This window comes from Pygoscelis adeliae, unplaced genomic scaffold (genome assembly GCF_000699105.1).
Source record: "Pygoscelis adeliae isolate BGI_AS28 unplaced genomic scaffold, ASM69910v1 Scaffold42, whole genome shotgun sequence".
Lineage (NCBI taxonomy): Eukaryota > Metazoa > Chordata > Aves > Sphenisciformes > Spheniscidae > Pygoscelis > Pygoscelis adeliae.
In genome coordinates, this window is record NW_008824283.1 from 8,169,337 (window position 1) to 8,183,658 (window position 14,322).

General features: G+C 37.7%; 1 protein-coding gene across 1 annotated transcript in view; it reads left to right on the forward strand.

The window, feature by feature from the left end:
* Nucleotides 1-714: 714 nt before the first annotated feature.
* The window catches only part of CEP76 (centrosomal protein 76kDa), a 14,512-nt gene continuing 904 nt past the window's right edge, over nt 715-14,322 (forward strand). Inside the window, 10 exon segments of the mRNA XM_009318528.1 lie at nt 715-870; nt 1,211-1,292; nt 1,656-1,880; nt 2,963-3,148; nt 4,890-4,987; nt 5,654-5,782; nt 8,613-8,804; nt 10,729-10,895; nt 12,699-13,032; nt 14,198-14,322. The exon segment at nt 14,198-14,322 is cut by the window's right edge and continues 1 nt beyond it. Coding sequence (XP_009316803.1) covers nt 715-870; nt 1,211-1,292; nt 1,656-1,880; nt 2,963-3,148; nt 4,890-4,987; nt 5,654-5,782; nt 8,613-8,804; nt 10,729-10,895; nt 12,699-13,032; nt 14,198-14,322 — 1,694 coding nt within the window.

A 14,322-nucleotide genomic window follows, 5' to 3' on the forward strand; every position in this document is an offset into this window, starting at 1 on the left:
GCGAGGCCCGAGGCGCTGGCGGGCCGAGCGGCGGGGTCAGCACCCTGAGACTGAGGCTCTTTTTTTATTTTTTGCCTGCTGCCTTTTGAGCGAGGTTCTTCGGCTGGGTCTTGGAGTGACGGGGAAATAAATACGAATGCTTTAACTCATATATCGCAAAATATTTCAAGTCCCAGTGGCTGTGGCCTTAACGTCCTTCCTGTGTGAGAAACAGCTTTACAAATCCATGCAGTTTCACAGCTGAGGTGAAGGACAGAAATTCTCTGACTTCCCTCTGAGCATCGGGGAAGCTTGCAATGGAGATTTCCTACTTTTGTGCCTTACCTACAAGTATATAAAGGTGTACTTTTCCCCTTAAAAATAAGAAACTATTATCCTAAGTTTGAATTTTGAGGGAGACAAAAAATTAAAACAGTGACATTTTATAATTGATGGATTTGCAGACCTTTTTGTAAGGAGGGAAGTTCAAGGTAGGGGATGCTGTCAAGAGCAGTGAAAATGCTCAGGTTTGGTACGCTCATGATTTTTTTAACTGGTAGAGCTGCTTTGGTGAGACAGTGACTCGTTTGATTAGTTCTGAAAGGATTAATATTTTGGTATAGTTATTTCTGTGTTTCTAGGAGAATACCTTTAGTCTTATAGAGTGACTGTGTAGTCATAGCTGCTGCCATTTAAGGAGCTTGTATTTGTAGCATATAGTGAATTTTCTTTCAGATGGATGTCCATGGCAGGATAAGAGAAGTTCTTGCTGAGACTATACGTGAAGAGTTAGCGCCTGAGCATCAGCAGTTATCCACAGAAGATCTGATAAAAGCCTTAAGACAACGAGGAATCATTGATGATGTTATGAAGGAACTTAAATTTGTAACTGTAAGTAGCTTTTGAAGAGTGAAAATACTTTTGCTTATTCCTCTTACTGACTTGGTGTTTTGACAAAGTGAAAACTCGCTACTTCTAAAGGTTTGTAATGGCTTTACTGATTTGTGACATATTAGGAGCAGAATAGCTTAATGTATATGCTAAAATTGGTTTAATGATAATACTACATTGAAAGTATTTGTTCAGTTTTGTTACATCTCAAGTACTAGAAGGGAGCGTACCTGAGGAATGGCATTCAGCTGAAATGGAGGATTCTTTAATTTTTAGAAGACTGCAGTAAGAGCGCTGTTGCATCCCTTGACACCTTAAAAAGTCTTAATTGTAATTCCAGGATGTGAATGAAAAGGAGAGGCCTTCAGCTCCAAAACCATCAACACATTTTGTTGACAGAGAACCACCAGTTTTGCAAAAAAGTATGTTGCTTGTTTATTTTAATATTTGGATCATAGTTTTGAGAGAAATTTTAAGTCTATGATTTTTGAACTCTGAATTAGTAATCCAGTATGAACTGGCATAAAGGTGGATGTTGCTGCTGCTTATCTACAGGAAGTAAATTCATGTAAGCAGCAGAAATTAGTGTCGCATAAAATGTGACTTTTTCTTAAATTTCATTTATTTTACATTAAGATAACTTCCGTACATTTTAAAATCACTTTCTCCTAAGAACTTGTTTCAAAAAATTTCTTTTTTTCTAGTCTCCTGTTAGTTAACTGATACTTAACATGCTTCCTAAGATCTGTTTGTAGTCTCTTCATTTTTATTGCTACGCTTTACAGCTAACATTGACCCAACACGGAGGTATCTTTACCTTCAGGTTTTGGGTGGGAAAGCTTTTCTGGAACATCTTCAGGAACCGGAGCCTCTGCCTGGCCAAATCTGTTCTACCTTCACTCTGTGTTTACATTTTCGAAATCAGCGCTTCCGTTCTAAACCCGTCCCCTGTGCCTGTGAGCCAGATTTTCATGATGGTTTTTTACTTGAAGTACACAAGGATAGCCTAGGTAAGGAATATTGTGGGTTTAAAGCCGATGCTATCGGGTTTTTTTCTGACTTCGGAGTTATTGTGAAATATGTTTGATATTATTTAGTGGCTTTCTTACCTATTTTTTATCGTGTTTTCCTAAAGAAACAAATTACTGTATTAGGTTATGCCACTTGTAGATCTTTCTCTACTCTTGCCTCTTCTTTTCCTTCCTTTCCACTCTAAAATAACTTTGGAATTTGACCAACTTTCTCCCTAATTGGTAGTGAGATGGTAGTCTCAGAGGTGGTAAGAGGTACTAAGGTGGTTGTGATTTTCATGAACTTTGTGCTGACAAGTGAAGAAGGGAAATGTAAATTTGTTGTCATATGGCAGGAAAAACTTCAGTGTGAGTTCAGTTTGCCTGCCAGCTGGCAAACACTTGTAGAAGAGTCAGTCATCCACAGCCTGTATTACTGTTCTGTTGGTAGCCAGGGAACATGGTAGGAGCTAAGTATGTTATGACAAGGCTTTCTGGATACTGTATGAATCCTGTAGAAATCCAGCTTATGGAATATCAGGGAACAGAGAGGAAGCCAGAGTTATTGCAGTTGGACTTGGGGAAGGGAGCGAATATACCACAAATTCAAAGAAAACCAGACTTTGTTAATTCTGCTGCTCATGGAGCGGTTTATATTACAGAGTCAAGCTTAACTACAGGGAAAGTTGTTTCCTAAGTACTGATGTATACTAAGTTGACCTGATGCATTCCAACTTATTAAAAGAATATTTTTCAATTGCTTTTACTTAATGGTGCTTTAATATTCTTTATTTTCTTAAATGCTAATTCCATTTTAATTTTTGTGCAGTTGAACCAATTGCATTGGAGTACTCGACTATAGGAATCTTTTTATCTCCTCTGTAAATTAACTGTAATCTTTCTGTAGCTCTGTCCTAAACTGAGTTTGATTTTAAGATGGGATCATTGCTTACACTTCTGGACATGAGATTTTTCTTAAAATGCAATGTATGCAATGAATATAGATGCATACTTTTTTTAATTTTGAGGAGGACTTGGGATGATAATATTCTTGCTATCTTATCTTGGTTTAATAATGGCAGGTGATGGAAGTAAAATGGTGGATGCAACCACTATGTTATCTATATGTGATCCAGTGCATATGGTTCTGATCAAAACAGACACATTTGGTGAGACAACACTAGTAGCATCCTATTTCTTGGAGTGGCGATCTGTCTTGGCTGCAGAGAATGGCATAACAAATGTTGCTGTTGAACTCCTGGGTGTAGGTAAGGATAAATAATAAGGCTGTAATGATGACTTAAAATATTGGGTACTGAGCTTGCTTATGAGCTTAAAGCAGTATTTATGATGTAGTTTAATTTTAGTTCAACTCATAAATTACTATAAGGTATCCTTAGAAAATGTGTAGGAGACTAGTGGTCAGGTTTTTGTGTTACCAAAATACTAAAAATGTGTATTCCGGATCCTGTGTAATAATGGTCCCCATGTCTGGGAACTCTCACAACTTATCCAGATTTTGCAGAAAATCAGTAATCAAAACGAAACCAAAAAAAATCAACTAATTTATCTCCAGGAATATATCAGACCAGTGCACTGAAGAGTAAAACCTAGCTTGTGTCCCTTTCATAGCAAACTAGCAACTGCTGGAGAAAGTGATCTCTATCTACTGTGCTGCCATTTATTCCAGTAGCTGGAAGCATGCTTTCTGGCAGAAGGGCTGAATGGCTTTGTTTAGGTGCTTAGCAGTTAGTATACCTCTGTATTTTTGTGTATCGCTTGTCCCCGCTCCCCTTTTCAGGAGTTCCAACCTAAGTTTTTAGGATATTATGATTTAGTGGATAAAGATTAGATCTAGGACTCAATCTGTCATGACTTCCTATGCTAGCTATCCCAGAGCTTGGTCAAGTAGTAACTTATGAGTCGTTCGAGTAATCTGTTGCAGTTTCTCTACCTGTTAGGTAGGTGAGCAGTTCTTGATAGTTTCAAAAGACATTAAATTATACCTTCAAAATATTCTGAAGATTGGATGTACTACATAAGTTATTCCTGATTGACAAACCTAGTAAGCTTATTTGCTAATATGTTTGTTAGCTTCATTTCCTTCTGAAAATGCTGACTATTGCCAAAACTTTAGTAAGCAATATAGGTTTGGATAGTCTCTCAAATGGAGGGCTTTTTATTTATAATTACTTGGAAATGCATAACAAATAAGTTGAGTTTAATACTCAAATGGGTGATGGGAGGAGTTAAATCTAATTATCATTAGCTTTTTTCCAAGTAATAAAGTATCAATCCAGTAAATCCAGTGCTTTTTCTCCTTTTCTGAAGTCTTGTCATTGTACAAAACGTATCAAGAACATCAAAGCATACTGCCATCTCAGATAAACAGACAAACTACTATGTGAGGCTTCTGTTGCTCGTATTGCTTATAATCCCATCTCTCTATTGTTTTGTAATGCTTCTTTTTCTTTATGTAATTCTAAATTTTCAGCATTATGCAATAACATCAGGTTTGTGGGGTTTCATGGGTCATTTGTTTGTTGTTGTTTTTTTTTTTTTTTTTTTAAGTTGATTACTCTTATTTGTATGGGTCCGTCATAATAAACTGTTATCTTGGGGAAGATGAACTTCACTTACTTCCTGTGCGGTCAGTAGTAATAGGCACTTCTACAGTGTGTGACTCCTACTCTGTTTTAGATGCCTATTCTAGACATTTCTAGAATGCCTTTCATCTCGTATATCCCGGTACTGGCTGCAAAGAGGGCCTTGGATAATTATCTCAGATCTAGATGTCTGCTTTTTTGGCCAGATTATGCTTTCTTACAGCCTCATTTGAGTTTGAAATTTAAATAAAGATGCTTATTTTGCATATATTTAAAGAAGTTTAGGTATTTTTTGTGATTATATAGCTAAAATATTTATTTTAATTATTTGCTCCTGCCTGGCTGAAATGTCCTAAGTAAAATGAATTTGAGAGAACTGATCAAAATTTATTTTGGTTTAAAGGTACAGAATCAAAGGTCTCTGTTGGCGTTTTAAACATCAGACTGGAAATGTATCCGCAGCTTAATAAGACACTGTCTCCAGAAATAACTAATACTCAAGTAAGTAATTTCGGGGAGGGCTGACTTATTCTTTTATTGGGGGGGGAGCTCAGTGTAGAATTACTTATGTAGATGTTGAGGGCTGTGGGTTTTTGAATGTTCAATACTTTTTTTTCCAATTAAATTTAAATATAATTACCTTTTTTTAAACTACTTTGTTTATACTGAACATTATCTGAAATATTACTTTAGTAGTTTTTCTACTTACTTGTATCAAAACTTTAAGAAGAAAAATAAGAAAGATGCAATATACCTAGTTTTCTTCAGGTAGTATATGTTTTCTTGCTCTCTCTCCTGTTCGAAATAATAATGTCAAGTCAGCTATTCTGCCTGGAAAGCCAGTAAATGTTGGCCTGAAGGTGCATGCAGATATTATTCTGCACATCAGAAGCTGAGCAATCCTTCTGTATAGAAATGCATCACTTAGGATGAACTTCAGTCGAGCTTGATATATATGAGCCTACAAACAAGAAATGTTGCTTGAGGTTTTTGTTCATTGGATTTTCATTTCAAAATACTATTCTTCAGCATTTGCGTGGCACACTTGAAATATTAAGCTTTATTTCACATGGGCCTGATTTGGTGTTATTGTACTTATTGATTATGGGTTTTTTTTTCCTGTTTGGAATTATTGTGTGTGATTGGTTATGTTTTTCTTACCTGCAGTTTGCTTTGGAACGTCAGAAAACAGCAGAAAAAGAACGATTATTTCTTGTATATGCTAAACAGTGGTGGAGAGAGTACCTACAGATAAGGCCTACACACAACGTAAGGCTAGTAAAGATTTTTGCACAGGTTTGTAAATTTTACAAATAGACCAATCCTTTCTTGAAGTTATCTGTTTATTTTTTTATATATTTTGAAGTTTACGTGCGTATAGAATCTGTACAGATTTATGACGTGGTTACATTCAGGTCAGGGCTACATGTGGTGTATCATGCAAAAAATGAAATTTGTAAGGGTTGAACTTCTATGTGTGTATTGGAGCTCAGTAGCATGATGCAGAAAGAAGGGTTGCTCCAACCACTTCTGATGCACGAGGTGATAAAAAAGACTGTTTAGTCTTTTCCTTGAATACTTGCAAATGGCAAAGACTTAAGTGATTGGTGCAAACTATGTCAAACAAGTTTTATTCCACATAAAACGGTTATTAAAAATGGACTTACTTAGATCTGTGAGAACAGATCCACACAATATTTGAGCTTTGTGTGGTCTGTAAAGCAATCTGTCTGGTTAATGTCGCACGCTAGCTACAGACATAATTGTTGTAGGCTAATAAATTAGTATGCATCAGTTGCTCCTTGGTAACTGTCCCTCTGTAAAAGGAATGGTATGATTCTTTGCATTTTTAGTGCCATGAATTTATCTTGCACGGTAGCAATTTTCCTAGCACAGATAATGAGCAGTAGCTTATTACCTCAAAGTAACTTTCTGAAGCGATCCCTGCCTACTCTTTCTTTTCAGTAAAGTAACAGCTGCCATTCTGGCTGTACCGTGAGTGTTCAGCAGTGATGTGAACTTCCAAATAAGGGTGTGGTGGGTTGATCCCAGCCAGCAGCTGAGCCCCCTCCCGGTCACACTCTCACACTTCCACCCCAGCGGAATGGGAAGGGCAAAAGTGATGAAAAACTCATGGGTTGAGATGAAGACAGTTTAATAAGTGAAGGAAAGAAAGGAAAAGGGGGGAAAAAAGTGATGCAAAGCCAATCACTCACCACCTCCCACCAGCAGGCTGATGCCCAGTGAGTCTCCAAGCAGGGGCTGGTTTACAGAAAGTCTGTTCTCCACGCCCAGCAGTTTTATTGCTGAACGTGATGCTATATGGCATGAAGTATCCCTTTGGTCGGTTCAGGTCAGCTGTCCTGGCTGTGTCCCTCCCAGCCTCTTGTCCACCCCGAACTTATTCTGTGTGGGGATAGAATGAGAAACAGAGAAGGCCTTGACGCTGTGCAGGCCCTGCTCAGCAGTAGCTAAAACACTGGTGTGTTATCAACACTGTTTTGGTCACAAATCTAAAACAAAGCACCATAGGGGCTGCTATGAAGAAAATTAACTCCATCCCAGCCAGACCCAATACAAAGGCTTAAGGTTTTCAAGGCAGGGTTTATAGAGAAACAAAATATATAATTAAACAGGGAATTCTAGAACTGGGAGTTTGGTTGGGGACATGAGGTAAAAATGGGACTTGTACTATTTTGGGAATAAAGCAATGTGTGAATTAATGGTATTCCACTTCCTGCACCCACAAAGCTACAGCAGGGTTGGGAAGAAGGTTGGAGGGAAGGGTTTGTGGGTAGGATTAGAGGACTAAGTTCTTTGTTACAGAACAGTATAGAAACTGGCAGCCCTCAGAACACTATAGGAACTGGCCCCCTGCTAGTTCAGTACCGATAGAGAGCTTATCTTAATTCTCCCACTGGCCATAGCAAATGTTAGTAAAACTGCCCTTAATGGCCTTTCTCATTTCTGGGAACGGAAGTGAGATTATCAGAATTGTTTGATAATTTAGTTATTGGCCAGTTTCGTAGGCATAATGCAGAAGCACACATTACATATATAAAGCTATATTAAATAAATAATGAATCCTTCTTGTGATTTTTTTTTTTGCTTGCTTTCTAGCTGTGAAATAATTTCCAACAGGATTCCAGTCAGCTTCAAATAAATGGTGCTTTTCTTACACCAACTTGCTGAAAAAGCATGACAAAACCTTAATGAGGGCAATATGTAACTACAGTAACAAATATGAGACCATGGTTTCCTGAAGCTGCAGACATTTAAAAGGCTTTGATCCCTTTTTAAATATACAAACATAAAAGTACCAGTTTAGCCCAGTGAGGAAAAGAAGAATTTTATACTGCTTGAAATAGTTTTAATAGTTGATAATCATAATATTTCCCTTCAGCATGTGATAAAACAGACCTTTTTCCAGTCAGTTCATTTTTTCATTTTTCCAAGAAATTAGAAATTCTTGGTATTACTACTTTTGTAATTTTTATATATCTAGATCTGTATAGATCTATATAGATCTATTTATTGGTTTTTGGTGTTATGACAAGAGGTAAAGAGTATTCAAATTCAGAAGCAAATAGACACCTTTTAAACTCTAAAATCAGCTGCTGAGTGCTTAATGCTTTGGGGGGGTGTTTTGGGGGTTTGCTGTGAGTTTTGGTGGTTGTGTGGTTTTGGGGTTTTTGTTTGTTTGATTTGAGGTTTTTTTTGGTTGGATGTGGGGTGTTTGGTGGCTGGTGGGGTTTTTTTGTTTATTTGTTTGGGCTTTTTTTGTTTGATGATAATATGGAAATTGACAGTGGATGGAGCATGAACAGTTCCTCACCCATTGAAGGAAATTATGCTCAACCTGTACTGCTCCAGGTGTTTGAACTTTTAGTCTGGAATGTCCTACTGGTGACAGAGCCAGCAGAACAATCTAACTGTAAAGTCCCTCTAAATGAAGTGCCTTAATGGTCTTGTGTCTTAATTCTAGAAGGATTTTTGTGTCTTAATAATTTTCAGTGATATTTATTTCAGGGAGAATAAATCCCATAGCAAAAAAGACAGTTTAAGTTAAGATGAATCTTTTGTAACATTTGTGTGTCTGGCAAATAAACGTATTTTATATGTTCAGGATGAAAATGGAGTAAACCGTCCAGTATGTTCATATATCAGACCACTTCGAGCAGGCCGGTTACTAGACACTCCTCGACAAGCAGCGCGATTTGTCAGTGTCCTGGGTTATGAAAGAGCTCCTGTCATCGGAGGAGGTGGTGGCAAACAAGAACAGTGGTGCACCCTTCTTGCTTTTTTATGTAGAAACAAGGTATGTGAAAACGGTCTTTGTGTGACACCGTAGCGTTAGTATCATATTCTGACTGAAGTCAGTAATTTAAAACAGGCTGCAAATACGTGGATTAAATCAAATTTGGAGAATTCTGTTACAATAACTTGTTTAAGACCTTTTTAAAGAGAAACATGTTAAATAGTAGACAAGAATGCTTTGGAGCAGACTTTCTTTACTGCTATTGTTGGGGTCCATTTGTCAATACATCTGTTCGACAATGAGCTTGCTTTTCTTCATTTGCTTTTCTAAGATCCCATATAATTATTCAATGAATCCCTGCTAGTGTGCAGGCCACTAATTTAAATTCCGGACTAATCCTGGAACAGTTGGAAAAGTCTCTTTTGAAAAACTGATTTTTTTAGATGGGCTAAAATATACTCACAGTCTTTGCATCCATTTTTTGCAAGATAGGGATTTTCACTAAAAGTTTCAGCCTAGTTCTTAGTGATCTGACACTTATATGACTATAATAAATGAAACAAATTGTAACTCATTCTGGGTTATAGCTCTTCTGTTGTATGAATAAAAGTAATAGTGATCTCTTTTAATACCTCTTTGGAGTGGTCGGTGCTTTTCATTGCCACTGAGATACTTCTGCGTTCAAAAACAATCTCACTGAGGTGTTTATATTAAAAAGATCTGTTCTTCTTGGCAGCAGGAGCTGTATCCCAGTTTTTAGACCTGTGTCAAAGACCACACAGAACAGACATTAGCTGTTGGCTCTGAAGATCACGTCATGCATAGGTACCATACAAAGGCACCAGTGGCTACCCACTGGCTTTCAGATGGAGGTGGTGATCACGAGTTTGAGGACCTTTGTGTTTGGAGGCACAGAGAAGGGGTTTCCTCCAAGGCAGAAGTGGAAAACTGTATAGAAAATAGCTGAATTTAGCCCCTGAGACACCAGCTGGATCGTTATTAATTTTTTTGTGGAAAGTGGTGTGGCATTCTTAAATGAACACAGGTTCACCAGAAACTTTTTTAAGTTTTTAAACCTACTTTTCTGGATATTTCCCTTGTATACTATGGTAGGGGAAGATTGTGTTATCTCTGTAATGAACAGATACCTCCAAGAACACCGAATTTAACATTTTCAACTTCTGAATAGTATTTGATTAAAGAGCCGTACTGTTCTACTTCTGAATGCTGTGTTTTGTATTATGAAGGCTTCATTGCATGAGGAATTTTTTTCTTACTTTACAACTAACATTTTTAAAGAACTTAAGATAAAAAGAATATTACACATCACATTCAGAAATTGATTTCTGTGAATTACCGATGGTAGCAATAAATTTATGAAGGAAGCTTTTTTTCCCTGGTTGAAGGGAAATGCAGCTACACGTGACTTTCAGTTGTTACACAGTTAGATCTGTGGGGGCATTTGTTTTACCTTTTTTAATTTCTGAACTTTGACAACACATTCAAGACAGTAAAATTACAATAGAATTACATTTTATTAACTGATTAAATTTCCTAACTGTGTGAAAATACTGCGTAATTTCTAATATTACCTCAGGTATTTGCTTTATGTATGTTTTGGCTTTTAATTAGAATGTTAGTTTTGTCTTTACGGGTCAATAGATTCTGGTTTTGGTTTACTTGAAGGTATCTTTATAATCATAAGAAACGTTTTCCAGTATTAGTCATACAGTATATTTGAATAAAAAATATAAATAGTCTGTCATTAGAACATACTACTATTTTTAAACGTTTTTTTCTATTACAGAAAACTAAAACTTGTCAAGTTTAAACCTTAAAATCTTGACTTCCGATACGTGCTTTAGGTAAACAGGAAGGAAACATGACTTGTTAAATCATGATTAGAGAAATATCACTGGTTTATTTCTTTAAGATTTTATCCATGCCTGATACTCAGACCAGCTTACTAATATTTACTGCCTAGGGTGACTGTGAAGATCATGCTAACCTTCTGTGCAGTCTTCTTCTTGGGTTTGGATTGGAAGCCTTTGTGTGTGTTGGAACAAAAGCAAAAGGAGTCCCCCACACTTGGGTAATGACTTGTGGAACTGATGGAACAATTACTTTTTGGGAGAGCTTAACAGGACATAGGTGAGTAAAAGGAATATAAGAAAACTGAGCAACATATATTGAGGTTTGCGTGGACTATTTTTGTTACTGCTTTTTTTCTTTATCTTTACACCCTGTCATGTAACTCACGTAATCTAAGACAAAAGTCTTTGAATCTTTCTGTACTGCTGTTGTTTGGAAAATAACTGGTTCGGTGTAAGGTGAAATATTTCAACAGTTTGTAATATAGTTTTCAGTGGCTTTAATACAGGATAGCAACTGTTACGTGTCTTATGGCACCTGATTGCCATTGATGCTATCGCTGTCGTCATTGGTAAAGAAGGAGATGAAATCTGACATGATTGTTTAGGAACTGTCATGGTTTAACCCCAGCCGGCAACTAAGCACCACACAGCTGCTCGTTCACTCCCCCTTGGTGGGATGGGGGAGAGAATTGGAAGGGTAAAAGTGAGAAAACTAGTGGGTTGAGATAAAGACAGTTTAATAGGTAAAGGAAAAGCTGTACGCGCAAGCAAAGCAAAACAAGGAATTCATTCACCATGTCCCATGGGCAGGCAGGTGTTCAGCCATCTCCAGGAAAGCAGGGCTCCATCATGCATAACGGTTACTTGGGAAGACAAACGCCATCACTCTGAACGTCCCCCCCTTCCTTCTTCTTCCCCCAGCTTTATATGCTGAGCATGATGTCATATGGTGTGGAATATCCCTTTGGTCAGTTGGGGTCAGCTTTGCTTGCTCTGCCCCCTCCCAGCTTCTTGTGCCCCCCCAGCCTACTCGCTGGTGGGGGGGTGGGAGAAGCAGAAAAGGCCTTGACTCTGTGTAGGCACTGCTCAGCGGTAACGAAAACATCCCTGTATTATCAACACTGTTTCCAGCACAAATCCAAAACATAGCCCCTTACTAGCTACTACGAAGAAAATTAACTCTATCCCAGCCAAAACCAGCACAGGAACCCATTTTTTTTCCTTATTTCATCTGTGAAATCAGTGTTACATTACTTTTTTCCCCTGCAGAAATCTCTGCAAGTTCTCTGAGATTCTCTCTCACTTGAGTCATTTTAGAAGGGCATATGTAGCTGTTCTGTATTCCAAAGCTTCTGTTAAGAAGAATTTGTTAAAAATTCTTTCTCTTCTTCTTATTCTGCATATCCTATTGCTCAAGCGCGTAGAATGGTACTCAGTCCGAATTTTTATATAAAAATAAAAAAAATGCTCAACATTTCAATAAAAAGAACTTCCTCTTTGCTGATGATATGCAGCACTGTAATCCATCCCATTGTACTTCCTAGTGCTATTTGAAGCATTACTTTTGGAAACGTAATTTTTGTAATGTATAGCTTCAAGCTGCATTGGTAGAAGCACAGTGGGACTATATATTTGAATATAAGACTTTTGGCTTTGTGAAAAGTGCTGATTAATATCCAGTGTTGGAAAATAAGCAATTCTGTTGTGCCACTGTTTGTGTATCCTGTGATTAGCATTTGAAGATGTGTTTCTCCAAATGTGATGAATAGTGGGGAAACTGTATGGGTATGTTGTTATAGTTGCAAAATTTAATTGCTGTTGAATGTCTGCTTGATTAATCTGCTTGTTTTTCTAGATTTAAAGAAAAAAGTGGGGTATTATTTCATTGTATGTTATGCCTCCAAAATGTGTATAATTACTTTTCTGTAAATGAATGAATGCTATTTTGGGAAAAAAAATACGTTAACAAATGTGGCTTATATTTTTAAAAGGAGAAATGGCTTATATCTGTCCCATCTAAATATTTTTACCTTGCCTTGAAATGAGGTGTATTAATAAGAAATTGAATGTTTTTGGTTAGGTACATCCACAGACCTATCAACCCTGATGACCCTCCACTAGTTGAACAACCCAAGCCACTGTATCCTTATCGCACGATAGGTTGTATCTTCAACCATCAAAAGTTTCTTGGAAATTGTCAGCCCTCTGACGCTGTGGAGGTCTGTGTATTTCACCTGCATGATGAATCCAAATGGAAACCCATGAGTGGAGAAGCAATAAAATCTGTATGTTTCCCTGGAACAACATCTTCAGTTCCCCCTTTTCCTCCTCTGTGTGCTTCCACAATAGATGCTGCGGTAACAAGCAACGAGATAGAATTGCAGCTGCGAATACTGGTCTCTGAACACAGAAAGGTAATACTGCTTAAAGATTGTCATTGATTGGTAATAAAGGTGCATGTTTTTACTGTATACTTGTTTTGGATAGCCATTTGTTGGTTCACATACTTCTATCTTTGCAATGTGTTTTCCATCAGCTTTTGCAGAAATGCAGTACGTGAAAAGTGAAATAACTGAAAAATTGTTTGGAAAGAAGTTTAGATGTCATTTGCAGTGGTGATTCCATAGCCTCATGTGGGGGCTCTTCCCCCGACCCTGCCTTTGCCTCTCACTCTAGGTCTGAGATCTTAGTGGCACTTGCAAGCTACCTATGAGTGGTCTGTAAAAGCTAGGACGATCAAATCTGGTTGTCAGTGGGCTTTGCCTATCCGTCACAAATGTTTTTGGTCCCTAGATGAAAGCAGGCTTTCAGCTTTCATGATCTTACTCTGACTGCCTTGCAAAATCAGAAGGTATTTCTAGCAGTTAGTTTCGTCCTTTATCAGGGTTTTGACAAGACGTAACCTGCCAGAAATGACTCTTCCTGTGCTGGATATGAAGGAGATGATACTTTAAATCCCTGTTAGCTTATGTCTGGTTTTAATGGGGTTTTTTGGTTGTTTTTGTTTTTATCTCCCCACACAATGCTCAACCTTTGGGGTGGCAAGTAATCCTCAGAGTACGAATCTCATGCAGCGTTGAATACATAGGTGGTAGTTTTTTCTACTTCTCTGCACTTGTGGGATGGTAGGAGGAAGGTGTGTGTACATGTACATGTGTACGTGTTTTGGGGAGCTGTTGTGCATTGTTTTTTCAGAAGTGGGTTTCCATGAGAGACATTAGAAAAATGTGGGGTGCATCTTAGCTGATCTTTTCCATATTTTTGCTGTGTATTTATGCACTGTCTTCTTAACGTTTCATGCAGAGATGCTGCAGCTAAAACTGCAGTTTCAACTCTGCTGGTCTTGTTTTAGTCTAGTAGTCTAACTTGGTAAATGTTTGATATTTTGTTGACGGTGTTTGATTCTTCTGTTTGGTGTGTGAATCAACATACAAATCTTCCTGCTTCGTGGATTAACTTCCATTAACTACAAATGAAAGATTTGTCATGGATTTATTTGAACCTATGCAGTATGCAAGCTTATTAATATCCTAATGTTCATTCTGCACGGTTGTCATCATTCTGTGACTTGCCTCACAGGATCTTGGCCTTTCTACTGTTTGGGATGACCACCTGTCCTATCTATTGTCACCAGCATTAGCAGCCTATGAGCTTGAACGTACAACAAGCATTTCTGCAGGAAATGAAGAGTTTCAAGATGCTGT